Source organism: Saccostrea cucullata, unplaced genomic scaffold (genome assembly GCF_032062105.1).
Source record: "Saccostrea cucullata isolate Sc308-1 unplaced genomic scaffold, CSIRO_AGI_Scuc_v1 ctg14678, whole genome shotgun sequence".
Classification (NCBI taxonomy): domain Eukaryota; kingdom Metazoa; phylum Mollusca; class Bivalvia; order Ostreida; family Ostreidae; genus Saccostrea; species Saccostrea cuccullata.
In genome coordinates this window covers 17,040-33,882 of record NW_026930898.1, presented here as the reverse complement: position 1 = coordinate 33,882, position 16,843 = coordinate 17,040, and the positions used below count along the sequence as shown (strand labels likewise).

Sequence of the window (16,843 nt, the reverse complement as noted above, 5' to 3'; positions counted from 1 at the left end):
GTATTAAATAAACTAACTAAGTGCATAGTTATGATGAGCAAGAGTGCCTCTACCAAAATTTTGAATTTTATGGCCACAGGGTCAGGGGTTCTAGTGTAAGGGCAGGGCTCTATAGATTATATAGTGAAAATTGATGAATTCTTTGAAAATCTTCTTCTCTGCTCCTGAGTATTAAATAAACTAACTAAGTGCATAGTTATGATGAGCAAGAGTGCCTCTACCAAAATTGTGAAATTTATGACCCCGGGGTCAGGGATTCTGGTGCTAGGGTGGGGCTAAATAAGTATATAGTGAAAATGCATTATTTTTTTTGAAAATCTTCTTCTCTGCTCCTGGGTATTAAATAAACTAACTAAGTGCATAGTTATGATGAGCAAGAGTGCCTTTACCAAAATTGTGAATTTTATGGCCCTAGGGTTAGGGGTTCTAGTGTTAGGGCGGGGCTCTATAGATTATATAGTGAAAATTGATGAATTCTTTGAAAATCTTCTTCTCTGCTCCTGAGTATTAAATAAACTAACTAAGAGCATTGTTATGATGTGCAAGAGTGCCTCTACCAAAATTGTGAAATTTATGGCCCCAAGGTCAGGGGTTCTAGTGTTAGGGTGGGGCTCTATTGATTACATAATGGAAATACATGAATTCTTTGAAAAAATTTCTTTTCTGCTTCTAGGAATTAAATAAACTAAGAACATAGTTATGATGAGCAAGAATACCTCTTCCAAAGTTTTGATATTATGGGCCTAGGGTCAGGGGTTCTAGTGATAGGGTGGGGCTCTGTTGATTATATAGTGAAAATACATTAAATCTTTGAAAATTTTCTTCTCTGCTCTTGGGTATTAAGCAGATGAACTACGTATGTAGTTATGATGAGCAAGGACCCTAATCTTCCAGAATTGTGAATTTCAAGGCCCCAGGGTCAGGGGTACCATAGGGGGGGATGTACTTAAATACTGAAACTGGATGAATTGTTTGAGATCTGCTCCTTGGTATTAATCAAATATTTTTGAAAAGCAAGGGTGCCTTTTCAAAAATTGTGCAATGTGTGGATCTAGGCCTAAGGGTCAGGGGTTCATATGTGATAGGGGCATTACTGATTATTGCTGAATATTACTGATTACTTGAAATGCATTTTTTGTTCCCCCACCCTGCCTATGGGTATTAAGTAAACAAACTAAGCAACTGCTAAGTATATTGTTATGATGATCAAATGGTGCCTCTTTCAAAATTGTGAATGCCATAGCATCTTGCTTAAAACATGAATCAAATTAAATCACTGGAAAGTTGTTGCATAATGCTCAGGTGACCTATAAGGCCCATGGGCCTCTTGTTTAGGTAGTTGCAGACTGTGTCGGGAAACAACAGGATTGTTGGTTAAACCACTCAGTCTGCAACTACAGTGTCATAACTTTATAGCTGATTATTGGTTTAATTGTGGTTGATTCTTTTCTTATAATTCGTTGTCGTTAAGTTCATATTTGTTTGCTAATCATTATCCAGGTAGGACCGAGGAAAAATATATTATAACACGAGTTTGTCTATTTTTGCCAATCCAGATTTTATATTTGTCATTGTCATTGTTTCGTCTGCAGAAGTTCCTCAAATCAGGAAAAGCGTTAATAGCAAGATCAGTTGGATATGTAAAAGATGGAGAAATACCAGTCCGAATGATGAATCCATCCAATGAACATCAAACAGTGTATCCAGGAACATTTATTGCAAATATGAGTTCAGTTGACAATGTTTTTGAACCAACCTCTACTGTAAACAAGCCATGCAAAGATCTGCCATCTCATCTGCAGGATCTGTTTGAGATATCTAAAGTTCATCTAAATGGTGGTGAAATACCTCAGTTATAGACGTTTTTGGCTAAGTATGCAGATATATTTGCGAGGTCAGACAGAGACTTGGGACGTACTTCACTGGTTAAACACACTATTGATACCAAGGATGCACGCCCACTGAAAGAACCTCCCAGAAGAATTCCACATCATTTACAGGATGAGATGAACAAGCAATTAGATGACATGCTTGACAGGAAAATCATAGAGAAATCGAATAGTCCATGGGCATCGGGAGTCGTTTTAGCTAAAAAGAAAGATGGTTCTTTGCTATTTTGTGTGGATTACAGGCGTTTAAATGCAGCTACAGTCAAAGACGCCTACCCACTTCCACGCATCGACGACTCGTTAGACAGTCTTGCCGGAGCAAAGTGGTTCTCAACCCTTGACTTATGCTCCGGGTATTGGCAAGTTAGCATGGGTGACTCAGATAAACTATTTGGTGAGTGATTTATACATGCATTGTATTAAGAAGAGTTCAAAGTTTAATATTTCCACTGCAACAAGGTGCGACTTTTTGCACATGCTGAAAAAATAAACCATTTGAGAAAAAATTGTGATAAAATAGCTTAATTAAGCTTTTCCGAATAGCTTAATAAAGCTATATAATAGCTAAATCAAGCTATATAATAGCTAAATCAAGCTATAAAGCTTAATCAAGACTCTGTGCTGGACCTGTCAGAGTACATCAAACAAATCAATTTTTGTATTGTGGGCCTGAACATCCAAACCGTGTTTTGAGATGATGGATTCGAATAAGTTTGACTTATTTTTGTGTTGTTTTTGAAGTGGCATGGTATGTTTTCTTGACCACCTCTAAGTACATTCAAAGAAAAATGAAACATGACATAATTAACACAAACACATAATAATTTTTTTAGCACGTGTAGTGCGCTGGTACCATTTAGGCGTCAGAACTTTCATCTATGAAGACCCACTTGCTAATGGCCACCATGCACAGAAAAGACCATGATGTGGAGGACATATGTGCTTAGTTATTAGTAAGTCAATTTTATTGCAGTCAAAATTCCTCATTGCCACTGGACGGCTATTAATCAACATTCCCAGGCACATAAGTAGCCGGACTGGCGATCTTGTCATAGGGATTTTTCCCTTAAGTAACAGTTTTCAGTCCAACATGCCCTTTCTCTTAACAACCCTGACAACAGAAACTATAAAAGGATACGGGGTTCTGGTGTTAGGGTGGGGCTAAATAAGTATATAGTGAAATTTCATGATTTCTTTGAAAATCTCCTTCTCTGCTTCTGGGTATTAAATAAACTAACTAAGTGCATAGTTATGATGAGCAAGAGTGCCTCTACCAAAATTGTGAATTTTATGGCCCCATGGTCAGGGGTTCTGGTGTTAGGGCGGGGCTCTATTGATTATATAGTGAAAATACATTAATTCTTTGAAAATCTTCTTCTCTGCTCCTGGGTATTAAACAAACTAAGTGCAAAATTATGATGAGCAAGAGTGCCTCTACTAAAATTGGGAATTTTATGGCCCAAGGGTCAGGGGTTCTGGTGTTAGGGTGGGGCTCTATAGATTATACAGTGAAATTTCATGAATTCTTTGTAAATCTTCTTCTCTGGTCCTGGATATTAAATAAACTAACTAAGTGCATACTTATGATGAGCAAGAGTGCCTCTACCAAAATTGTGAATTTTATGGCCCCAGGGTCAGGGGTTATGGTGTAAGAGAGGGGGGGGGGGTCTATAGATTACATACTGAAAATACTTGAATTCTTTGAAAATCTTGTTCTTTGCTCCTCGGTAATAAATAAACTAACTAAGTGCATATTTATGATTTCTCATCATAAATATGCACTTAGTTAGTCTCTACCAAAATTGTGAATTTTATGGCCCCAGGGTCAGGGGTTCTGGTGTAAGGGGGAGGGGGGCTCTATAGATTATATAGTGAATTCTTTGAAAATCTTCTTCTCTGCTCCTGGGTATTAAATAAACTAAATAAGTACATAGTTATGATGAGCAAGAGTACCTCTATCAAAATTGTGAATTATATGGCCCAGGGTCAGGGGTTCTGGTGTAGGGAGGAGGGCTCTTTAGATTATATAGTGAAAATACATGAATTCTTTGAAAATCATCTTCTGCATTTTGTGGATCTAGGCCTAAGGGTTAGCCCTAACAAAAAAAAACTATAGTTAACTATAGTTAACTATAGTTTACTATAGTTAACTATAGTAAATCAAAGTGTCAAAGTTTTCGTCAAAGTTTTTCAAAGTATCAAAGTTTTCGCCAAAGTTTTCCTCCTCAAAGTTTTTCAAAGTATCAAAGTTTTCGTCAAAGTTTTTCAAAGTGTCAAAGTTTTTGTCAAAGTTTTTCAAAGTGTCAAAGTTTTCGCCAAAGTTTTTCAAAGTGTCAAAGTTTTTGTCAAAGTTTTTCAAAGTGTCAAAGTTTTCGCCAAAGTTTTTCAAAGTGTCAAAGTTTTCGCCAAAGTTTTTCAAAGTGTCAAAGTTTTCGCCAAAGTTTTTCAAAGTGTCAAAGTTTTCGCCAAAGTTTTTCAAAGTGTCAAAGTTTTCGCCAAAGTTTTTCAAAGTGTCAAAGTTTTCGCCAAAGTTTTTCAAAGTGTCAAAGTTTTTATCAAAGTTTTTCAAAGTGTCAAAGTTTTTATCAAAGTTTTTCAAAGTTTTTCAAAGTTTTTCAAAGTGTCAAAGTTTTCGCAAAAGTTTTTCAAAGTATCAAAGTTTTTCAAAGTTATCACTATAGTAAATCAAAGTTTTTACTAACAGAATTATTTTTTTATATGTTTAACTACAACAAATCACTGTTTTCAAATAACTTTCAATTAAAAGTACTGAACTATATAAATATACCAAAGAACAAGTGTTTTTCATACTTTAAAACTAAATTATTTAAATATTTATTTCAAAAATAAAAGAAAACTGATCTTCATTTCCAAATTTATTTTGTGACAATATTCATAATGTATGACAAAATAAAAAAAAAATGTTTCATCCATCATCCAACAGCTTATTGACAATCCAGTAATGATTTTGTCACAATAAATGCCCAATAAGAAGTTAGGTAGCATAACAAAGAATAAATTAAAAACATGACAAGCAGTGTAATTATAACATAAAAAAATAATGAAGACATTTGTGAAACTTTCACCATGATCATAATCATGAATAAAAAGATATATGAATTTAAACATTTTTGAAGAAAGCACAATATACAGTTTTCATTGATGTATACATTTTCATTGAACTTCCATGATTACTTTTGCCAAACAATTGAAGCAATAACTACTGACATATATTTACAAATATTACAAATTTGTTGAACTTTCACAGTCAGGCTATATTTTGATAATCAAATGTTACACCAACACTTGCGAGGCAAGCAACAAAATACTTAGATCTTTGCATTGAATTACTATTGTCAAAAATTCTAGTAATTCTGACACATTTAAAAACTCTATATTGTGTTTCCACTAACAAGTTAATCCCATTCGTAATGGTTAGGCAAACAAATAACAAACCTATCATTGCCTTTAATCAGATACAAACACTTTGACTGAAAATTATCAGCATTTACAATAACTCTAGATTGAGTTTCTTTTACTTTGGTAAGAAAAAAAGATGAAGTACCAGTTTCTTCATCTGACATCAACACATTTTCTATCTTTTCAAGCTGTTTACCAACAATATAAGGTATTTTACACCCACAATTGACACAAGAATGCTGGCAGTTTTGATCAAACATCATTAATTTTTCAACAACCAAAAAAACATTTCTTTTTGTTTTAATCACATAATTGATGGATTTCCCACTACATTTTGTGTAACTTTCAGAATATATCAAATTGCCTTTCACAAGAAATCTATCGAAAAATACTGCACATGGATTGTCTAACTCAACATTCAAAAAATTCTCAATTGCTACATGCTCAAAGATTTTCAAACATCTAAATACCATTTTCCCTATCCCAAAAAGTTCATTGCTTAACATGACATATGATTTGTGAAACCTTTTCCCTTGCAATTTATAACATAATTTTTTCACATCATCAGGGGCATTGGCCAGGTACAGTAAAGAAAGTTTCTTAGCCTCTTGAAACATAATTAAAGACTTGCAGATTTGGTCTGAAACATACTGAGTTCCATTAAACATTTTCAACAAATTACCACCGTTGCCCTCAAAAGGGAATGTAGAAATGCCCCAAATGGGTCCCCAATTTCGTACACTTTGAGCCACATGTAAAAGTTGGTGTACATTAAAACTCATGTGCTCTACACCATATAAAGTCTGTACTTGAAAAACAAATTTTCTGAGTGCCCTCTCTGCCAAATCTATTTCTCGTAAGGTCACAGATGATTGTAACAAAGTGTAAATACCAAAAACTAAAAGAAAAAAGTGATTCACATATTGTTGGGGTAGAACTCCTGGTAGAACAATCATGGAATAGAATAACAGGAAGGCTCTCCATTCTGAAGCTTTCCAGAATCGACGGGTGGAAAGGGTACGGGGACGTCGTGTAATCTCAAAGGGTGGCTTTAGCTTCAACAGTTTTTGATCAAGAATTCTGCTTTGCAGTCCGATGTAGAATGGTTTCCCATGGTTGGACGAATCTAGCCAAAGGCTCATAAACTGTTTTACAACACCTTGGCATACACTGTGCAGGTAATCTGGCACAAATCCTATTACCATGTTGAATACAGTCAGAAGGCACAGTGGACTCAGTCCTTTGACACCATTCACCACACGTGTTGAGGTGCATGCCTCAAGTCCATCTTGAACGAAAGAATCATGTGTCCTCTCTCTGTACTCTCCTGGGGGGTAGGCACGCACGTGTCCGTCACCTTTGTGGACCACCTCGCCTGGATGGAGACACCAGTCGCATCCGTACTGTCCATTGAACTGTTTCACATTTCTCATGGGTGGTCTGGCAATTGAGTCACTGCTGCAAAGAATGGTGTGGACCTTGGTGCAGAGCTGCCTTCCATTCGTGTCAATCCAGGTTATTCCCTCCTCACTTAATTGAGCACATGTGTTAACAAATGGCTGTAAATAAGTGTCCATCCTTGGCTTTCCATTGCCAAACCAAAGTGCAGCCAGCATGATATTGTCCTTCCTATCTGATGGTACACATTCGTTGATGATCAGCTGTATTGGCCAGATGGAGTAGCCAGAAGATTTAAAAACAGGGATTCCATCACAGTTCCATTGTAATGTTAGATCATCCTGTCCAATTGTTCCATCCTGCACCAATCTTCGATAGGCCTCTCCATCTCTAATGTTTGACAATATGCCCTCTGGACTTCTGTTGATCTCTGGTAGGCCATGTACTTTTAAGAAATGTTCAAGCTGTGTTCGCAATGGCATCATCATGAAGAAGTTGGCACTCTTTTCACAATTGCGTTGGTTACGAAATCCACAGTAAACACAATCTTGGACGAATTCTTTCCCGATGTATCCTTCACACTGCACACAGAAGTAATGTTTTTCAATGTTTTCCATGTGGTCCGAAACGTTGAAAAATTTCTCTATAAAGTAGGTGGATTTTGGAAACAGGTTTGGCAGGTGGAGATCCAACAGCTCCAACAAATCGGCAGTGGCAACTTTGGTAAGGTGGTGCTTAAGGGTAAATAGGATCAGCATGAGTAAGCTTTGGGCCCTTGTTACTGTGGAGTCTTTGTGGACCAGATCATCCCAATAGCCTTCATTCTGAAATGGAACAAGTAAACTTAGTTCATTCAATTCAATTGACTTTGTGCAAAACATTAATGATACAGGGTTCTTGATCATTCCACAATTTACTGTGTTGCAAACACAGCAGGAAACACAATATTCGCAGTATTTTTATGATCAAATTTACAGCTGCACCCCAAATGAAAGCATATATTTTGCACATATTTAAATTATAAAACACATTATATATATATATAAATATTTGAAAAGCAGGGGAAAATCTGGCCGATGAGATGATAACATTGCAACTTTCTAAATGCAAAATTGCTAGACTAAGTGTATTATCAAGTTAAAAGGAAAGTAACTTCAGAATAGTACATGATCAGAGCAAAATACATTTAGAGAAGTAAATTTACAATTTACAATACTTAACTCTAGTGGTAATTAAGGAATTCACGTTCAATGTGTTTGAGACATTGAATGGAATATATGCAAGACCAATAAAACCTCTTAAACAAGAGATCTTTGTAAAACACATATGCACCCCAGTGGAATTTTTCCAAGTCCAAGGGGCATAACTCTGCCAAAAATGGCTCGATTGTACCCAAAACAAAAGCTGACCTAGATATTCATCTGAGGAATTTGTATACTAAATTTCATTTCAGTATGTACATGTACAAACTCTGCAAAGTAAATAAACATAAACTGCAAATAACTGAAATTTGTCGAAGTCCAAGGGGCATATTATCTGTGTCAAAAATGAGGCAATTGTACCCAAAACAATACTTGATCTAGATATTTCTCTGATATATCAATATACCAAATTTTATTTCAGTATGTGCAACAGTTGTGAAGAAAATGAATGAAAACTTAAGTGGACCGACATACAGCAGCAGAGCACTATGCCCTCCCTTCTTCAAGGGGGAGGGGACAAAAAAAGATTTAAACCTATTATCTATATGGTTATTATTACTGCCCATGCCTGAAGTTTGATAATAAATATGCATGTCAAAGACAAAGGGTGATCATTCATTGTGTTTCACGCGACCTTGTAGGGTAGGGCAACACCATTTTTAAACAGGCTGATCATGATTTCAAAAACATTCTTCACTGGTGATAGACATTATAAGAGAAAAATTGTTGGATAAGAACAAGTAATAAAATAATTCCTAGATTCCTAGAGACTGCAAAAGATTAAAGTAGGGACATACGTTAATAGTATTAAAAAGGTGGATGTCACTATAGGGGTCTATTTGTTGAAAGCAAAAATAACACAAACAGTAAAAAGACAATGGCTTTATAGAAAATTTTGATAGAGCAAAATTTTTTTTTGAATTAGCCTAGTTCTGTTTTTATTTTTTTATTTTTAAAAACTCAATTTTTGATTATTTTTTTAGTAAAATTGATGAGTTGTTCTAAATGTATTTAATCAAATAATAATTGAATTTGACAATGTATTTTTCATTTAAATACATGTTAACATTTAAATACTTGTATAATTAACTTAACCGAGACACGTCGCGCGCCGTCGATTCAGCGAAATTCCCCCCATGCATCAAAAATTTTCTGGGGAAAACACTGTTCGATGTTTAAACATTCATCACTAGTTCTTGCTCTCTGCACTTGGATTAGGTAATATATTTAAATATGACAATTTTATTTTATTTGTTAGCGATTTTGGCAACAATTATTTTGTATTGAATGAGCTCTTAACAACCGACAATAGATTGTCAGTGACAATTGGCCCATCAATATCAATTAAAGACATGATTTAAACCCAACAACACCAAAAAAAAATATAGTTTGTTTGGAATTGCCTCCCGCCTCATTGAAATGACCCATCCTGAAAAAATTTTATTGACCAAAAGTAGGAATATTTTTTTTATTATTTAATCAATGTTTTTGCCCATAACATGTATCAAATAAACCATACAAAACAATGAAATATAGTGTCAGATCTATGAAAAACAAGAAATCTGTGAGCCAATGCTCACTAGGAATACCCCCGCTCTGATATGAATAAACACTATCATGATAATATACACAAGTTCCATTACGGACAGATGCACAGACAAACAGGAAGTTGACTTCAGAGTCATATAAAAATTAATCCCACCATATGACATGCCTCAACAAAGAGCGTACTAAAATTTCAAGCATCTGTGATTTGTTGATGAGAAAACTGCGACAAAAAATTTGTTATGTATGAAACGGAGAGATGCAAAAACAAACATGAAGTTGACATCTGATTTGACCAAAAATGTATCCCACCTTATGGCATGCCTAAGAGAAGATTGTGTTAAAATTTCAAGCATATGCGATGAGTAGTTTCTGAGAAAACTGCGTTGAAAATTTGTTATGTATGAAATGGACAGATGCACAGACAAACAGGAAGTTGACAATGGATTTGAATAAAAATGTATCCCACCATATAATATGCATCAGAGAAGATTGTGTTAAAATTTCAAGCATCTGTGATGAGTAGTTGCTGAGAAAACTGCGACAAAATTTGTTACCCACAGACAGACGGACGGACACACAAGGGTAAAACAGTATACCCTCTCTCCTTTGGAGCGGGGGTATAATCCTTCGGAGTGGGGGTATAATTAGGTTTTTTTGTAGATCATGTTGATAGTAGATACTTTTTTTAAAAGTCAGAAAATGTTTAAATTTACTGTTTACTGAGATTCTTATCATAAATTTGAAATTTATCTTCAACATGTTCAATTTAAAAAAAAATTATAATTTCCCTCCCTCCTGTGTCTGAAACCCTTCAGGCGGCAATTCTAAACAAACCATTTTTTAAGGATGGCCCAACTTGCACAATTTAACAGTGAAGTATAACAAACCTTGTTCTCGTCTTCTGCCATAAAAGTGTCCTCAGTGTTATCAACATCGAAGTAAATTGCATCTTCTTCCATGGCTTCCTCGTCTTCAGCATCAAAGAAAAACTCCATTTCCTATTTCTATTTTCAGAGCTTCCAGAACTCCTGCAGAAGATAAGGAAAGTTAAGAGCAGTGCATCCCCACCAAGCAGCACCTCAGTTGTGCCAAGGCCAACTGCCGCCACCTCATCTGTTCTTCCAAAGACTCCAATCTTACCACAGAGGAGTCCTTTGACACCAGTGACACCTGGTTCACCGGAGGACAACAATGCAGAAGAGGTACATGTAGATCTATGTATTGAGTAAAAGAATGTTCTTAATGTTTGTATTTAAATATAAAAATGTAACAAGAAGGAAAGTATCAATCTTTTTTCATTTGATTATAGTATAACACATTCTTATAGATGAGACAATTTTTCGAAAATTACACTGTACAAGTCGCAAATTATTTTCTTAAATATGAATTCAGGTATTTTACGCATGGAAGTTTGATACTTGCATGGTGTCTATATCAACCAATTTGGTTTAGTATTTCACGACTTCTTGCCTATAATCTGAACGAATAACTATTCTTATGGATGTATGAGTTTAAATGGATTTGACAAAAGTTTACAAATACCAAGCAAAGATAGTAGAGCTTAGTATCACTTCTAGAGCATCTTTGATCATCATTTTTAAAAATGGAAACATGGCAGTGCCCTACTAAATCCCTAGAATTTTTTGTTCATTTCCTGTAAATAAATAATTTTGTTATAAATTTTAACCACTGAAATTGAAAAATCAGAAAATTATTTGCTAAGATTGATGGTTCAATTTGTAAAGATTTCCTACCACAGAAAATACCTGTTAATGGTATTTTTAAAACTAACTGCAGGCAGGATTAAATATAACAAAATACAGAGACTTGTATTGCAAGATATCCATATCAAATTGTCTTAAAACAAGTTTCATGCACTTTTTAAGACTGTATTAATAAACCTTCAAAAGAAAAAAAGTGTTAACATCATTTATTGTATGATGATTAGAATAAAAAAGATTATAAATGAACCTAATGCCTATTGTAAAACTAATTAATTGAAATGTTTCTCAGGTTTTGAATTTCGGCACCGCCCAACTGGTGAAAAAAGATGTCTTTCGGCATGTTGGATCCAAGTCTTCCCATCTTGTTAACTACCTAATGGAGGAAGTTTTCACAGACGAGGAACTTGGAACATGCAGCTTGACGGGTGCCAAAGGTCGCTGCAAGGATTCAACTGACATCAAGCCAGCCCTAGATGGGGACAAGCTTGCAGACATCATAGGTAAGATATTTTTAAATTTTTTTTGAATATTTGAATTTTTTAAATCTAGGCTATCTTTATTAATTTCGTCATGCATGTTTGCATCATATTTATTGTTTGGAATTGAACAAATAATGTAAGCAAGTCATGACTTAGTAAATAAAAATTATTATTATGATATTAAAGCTAAATTATTGAGAAAAAGAAATCATAGAAAGGGGTTTTGAAAACCAGAATTTTCAGAAAGGAATTGTAAGTTACATGTAAAGACAGTGTCATTTCCTACCATTTATAACAATATTGATTTGAGTCTGATGCTCAGAATATTGTTCTTATTTTTCTTGTGTTTATTTCAGCTTTCACCAAGTCGCAGTGGAGTGTTACTGAAGACGAGATTAAGAAGATCATCAGAAACAAGCTAAACAACTGCCACAAAAAAGCCAGGGGATCGGAGAGACCTCCTTCCACCACTTAAGAAACAACAATTTTTACAGACATTGATTGCCATTCCACATTTTCACCTGATGTGTCTTGGGCGCTTTGACCTGGCGGAGACCATCCCTCTCCAGGCTGTTAGCCACAGCCGAAGACCTCCGCTACTTGGAACCATGCCTTGGCCCTGGACACTTCCATTTTAGTGATTTAAATAGTATTCTCTGTGTAGTATTTATTGTAGTTAATAGTGATAGTATTTATTTTTTAATGTTGTCATATTTATTCATAGTGCTTGCTTTTTAACTTATTTTTGAACTGTTTAACAAACTTTTGATGGCAAAGCATTATAAGTATTTTATTAGGAGGTTTATCTGTATATATGTGTATATACTGTTTTTTTTCTTCAGAGTTGTGATACATACATATTGTCTTATTGTTTTGTGATATGATTGAAACAGAATGTGTTTCATTTTTAGAGCTATTATTTTTCAAATATTTATTTTTAGAAAAAGTTTATCTGTTTCGCACGTTGTTCAAGTTTTTGCCCCATTTTTTGTTGTAAATTTTAACATTGTTTTCTTTTTCCTTCAGCCCTTAAAATACTGAAGAATGTGCCAAAATTTTATGTTTACAGCAGGATTGTCCCTAAGAATTAAAAGAGCAGGGCTCTATGATTGAAAGGGTTTAAAGGATTCTAGGCCCCCCTCGATCCCCTGGAGTTGAGGGGGATACCAAAATAACACGGGAGGGATGTGTTCATTAAACATTTTAGTTCAAATTTCTGTAGTTGTTAGAGACAACCCTGCTGTTATAAATACATTTTAAAACCTTGTCATCAGTGTCTAAATCACCAAATTCTGTTAAAGAGTGTAATGTTCATATCCAGAGGAGGGAACATTGTAAATTTTTCTGTGATAAACGTATCAAATTTTTTTTTTTACATTTTTTTAAACATTGTATATTTTTTCTTTGATAAAGATTTTACTTACCACATCTCAGGTTTCACCCCAGTATACTGACTTCATTTAGTACTTCCAAGAGAATTCCATGCATTTTGTATGCCATATATTTTATTAAATTTATTGGATGATCTAGATTTAGTTTATGATATTGAATGTTTTCATTGATTAATAAACATATGATTTTTTAAATACGAGTTTGTTTTTTTTTCTTACTTTGGATTTTAGTCTCTGGCTTTGTTATAAGAAGTTCATATCGTCCAAGTTTTCACTAGAAATCAAAGTGTCAAAGTGATATTTTATAATTATAGTAAACCGGACTTTTAAAATGTATCACTTTCGTTAATCAAAGTGTTCAATATAGTAAATCAAAGTTTTAACCATAGTGAGTCAAAGTATTTCAAAGTGTCAAAGTTTTTCAAAGTGTCAAAGTTTTTATCAAAGTTTTTCAAAGTATCAAAGTTTTCGCCAAAGTTTTTCAAAGTGTCAAAGTTTTCGCCAAAGTTTCTCAAAGTATCAAAGTTTTCGCCAAAGTTTTTCAAAGTGTCAAAGTTTTCGCCAAAGTTTTTCAAAGTGTCAAAGTTTTCGCCAAAGTTTTTCAAAGTGTCAAAGTTTTTGTCAAAGTTTTTCAAAGTGTCAAAGTTTTTGTCAAAGTTTTTCAAAGTGTCAAAGTTTTTGTCAAAGTTTTTCAAAGTGTCAAAGTTTTCGCCAAAGTTTTTCAAAGTGTCAAAGTTTTCGTCAAAGTTTTTCAAAGTGTCAAAGTTTTTATCAAAGTTTTTCAAAGTGTCAAAGTTTTTATCAAAGTTTTTCAAAGTGTCAAAGTTTTCGTCAAAGTTTTTCAAAGTGTCAAAGTTTTCGTCAAAGTTTTTCAAAGTGTCAAAGTTATCACTATAGTAAATCAAAGTTTTCAAAGTGTCAAAGTTATCACTATAGTTAACTATAGTAAACTATAGTTAACTATAGTTAACTATAGTATTTTTTTGTTAGGGAGGGATTCATGTGTGATTGAGGCATTACTGATCATGCTTAATATTACTGATTACTTGAAATGCTTTTTTTGTTCCCCTACCATGCCTATGGGTATTAAGTAAACAAACTAAGCAACTGCTAAGTGTATTGTTATGATGATCAATGGTGCCTATTTCAAAATTGTGAATGCCATAGCATCTGCATTAAAACATGAATCAAATTCAATCACTGGAAAGTTGTTGCATAATGCTCAGGTGACCTATAAGGCCCATGGGCCTCTTGTTTAAAATATATCATTGATTTAACCTTGATTGTTTAGTATAAAGCTTGCAATATTTCAGTCATAATACATTGACTTCCCCAAATCATTTAACTACAAGGATGACAAAAATATGACATATATAATATAATATATATGATATGCTTTATAAAGACTTTTTAACAATGTTATTTCAATTTGCCAATTGTTGATTTCTGTATAAACTGAATTATCTGATTAAAACTACATATCCCGTTAGAAAAAAGCTTTTTCAAAACTTTGTTTTAAAATTTGTTACAGAAGTCGGGACAGAAGATCATGCCTTGGTCAAATCAAAGGAGTTCCCTCAGTCTTTCAGAGAGATGGCAGAAAGTTCATTCAACATGAAGATGATGTGCACATAATGTAATCTGGAATCTAAAGTTAGAGATAAAAACCTGCAAACTTACTAGCAAATAAGCCTTTCGGCTTGTTAATTATTCTTTGCCGGACACTTCACCTTTAGGAATGCTCTTTATTTCTATCAATGATGCATGTGGTTATTCAAGATCATGTCATGTGATATAAGGAATTTTGACTTTTGACAGCATAAGACAAGGGTTTGTGAGAAGAGTAGCAAATACTTAAGAAATCCTTGGATACTGGAATTCAGTCAATGTATGCCAAATAAACTGGATGAGTGAAAGATTGTATTTGAAGTTCTGTGCTTGTCCATCTTTGCTGTTTTTTCATATGCTTAGAAAATGACAAAAGTTGTTTTAACAAGTGACCCAGTAAAGACATGAAAATGTAAAATAATTCTTGTAAGAAAAGAAAAATTGTAAATGTTTTCTTATACAATGTATTCTAGATGACAAAGAATGTGTTTGACTAAGTTTTTGAAAATGACAAAATAAATTCTCTTTTGTGTAATTAAAAAATGATAATGGTTGCAATACATGTTTACCTTAATATGATTTTAATAGTATTTGTCACTAAGATTGAAATACTTGAGAACATATTTTACAAATTTTGTTCCAGTTTACTTAAGTCAGAGATATATTTTTTGAATGACAACCAAGATTTGAAAAAAAAGAAAAAACAAAGAAATTAAAACAAAACTATTCACTTTTGTGATATCTTTGTTGATTTTGTTGTTTACAATTTTATGTGTCAGTTATAGGACAATATGTCCATAATAATTGCAGCTTTTCAAATTTGATATATAAATACAATTTAAGGCAGATTTCTGAACTGATATGACCTTGACCCCCAAAGAACAGAAATTTCAGGGTCAATACTTAAAACAATTATTTGTTGGATGTTTTATACATTATTTTTGACCTTATATCTTACAGACGATACCACGGAAACTGTCTAGAATAAGTTAGAAACCTATAAAGCCAAAAAATTGAATATTGTTGTTGCTTAGCAACCATTTAAAGGTCATTAAACACAAATTTGAACAAAATATTAGTGGATATTGCAATACAGTATGATGCCTTCTAAAGAGTAAATTCAGAATTTTCTTCTTTAGCATCCATTGTTACAAATTTTCGCAAGAAAGATGAAAAGGTTTGGGAAAAAAATCGAAAATTATGCACTTATTTGACCTTTGACCTCCAAAAAAATGAATCTGATAAGGTCAAACTTTCAAACAATTATCTGATGTATATTATTTCAGTATCATTACCCTACATTTGACTTTACAATGTAATGGAATGCATAAATGTGTGTGGGATGAGCAAAAAACAAGGAATACTGCCTGAAAATTGAAAAATACTCCGTTGCTTAGCAACCTCTTTAAAGTCATTATTTGCAGAATAGAAAAAAAGTTTATGTGATTAATGTAGTACAGGAAAATGCCCTTTTGTGGGTTTATTCTGAATTTCCTATTTCAATGTGTATCACTGTTAATTTTTAACTTGAAAATTAAAATGTGTCATAAAATGCAATAAAATTCTGCACTTATTTGACCTTTGACCTCAATTTCCACTAGCGAGGTCAGTCGTGAGGTACCTACATAGTTATGAAATATCATCTCCAGAAAATTCCCTACAAAATGGTATACATTATACCTAGATTACTCTTTGAATAAAAAAGTTATAAATTGATTTACAAGGATATGTCAAATGGTTTGCAAAAACGCTGAAAATGTGCCGGTAGAGAAAGGGTTAACGTCCCTCTCGAAAATTTTTCACTCATATGGAGACCTCACCGTATGCCGCTGAAGGGCTTCAAATTTTGACCTTTACTCGGCACTCAGGGCCATTGAGGAGTGAGGGATCTTTATCGTGCCAACGCCTGCCGCTGACACGGGGCCTCGGTTTTTAAGGTCTCATCCGAAGGACCCGCAACTTTCACTTCAAAGTGCCGAGCGCATGGCGAAGGAACAGTTTCTACCAATTTTAACGACTAGGTCATTCGCGGCCGAGATACGAACTCACGACCTCCTGATCACGGAGCGAGCAGTCTACCAACTGAGCTCCCGTGAACGGTCTAAAAAAGTGAATGTAGTAAAGTAAAATGAGAGAACCATGGCTCCTTAGAGATTTTTATCCTTTATACATGGAATACACTAC

The 16,843-nt window shown here is 34.0% G+C and overlaps 1 protein-coding gene and 1 long non-coding RNA gene across 2 annotated transcripts; one reads left to right on the top strand and one right to left on the bottom strand.

The window, feature by feature from the left end:
• The first annotated feature begins 2,720 nt into the window (after positions 1-2,720).
• On the top strand, positions 2,721-15,213 carry LOC134230463 (uncharacterized). Its single transcript, XR_009984357.1, has 2 exons — positions 2,721-2,842; positions 14,583-15,213. It is a non-coding gene; the product is annotated as an uncharacterized LOC134230463 (long non-coding RNA).
• On the bottom strand, positions 5,306-10,452 carry LOC134230464 (uncharacterized). The gene is made up of 3 exons (XM_062712291.1): positions 10,345-10,452; positions 5,870-7,531; positions 5,306-5,497 (listed from the first exon to the last, which is right to left on the bottom strand). Exons 1-3 carry the CDS (start codon positions 10,450-10,452, stop codon positions 5,306-5,308), a joined length of 1,962 nt encoding a protein of 653 aa, XP_062568275.1.
• Positions 15,214-16,843: the final 1,630 nt, after the last annotated feature.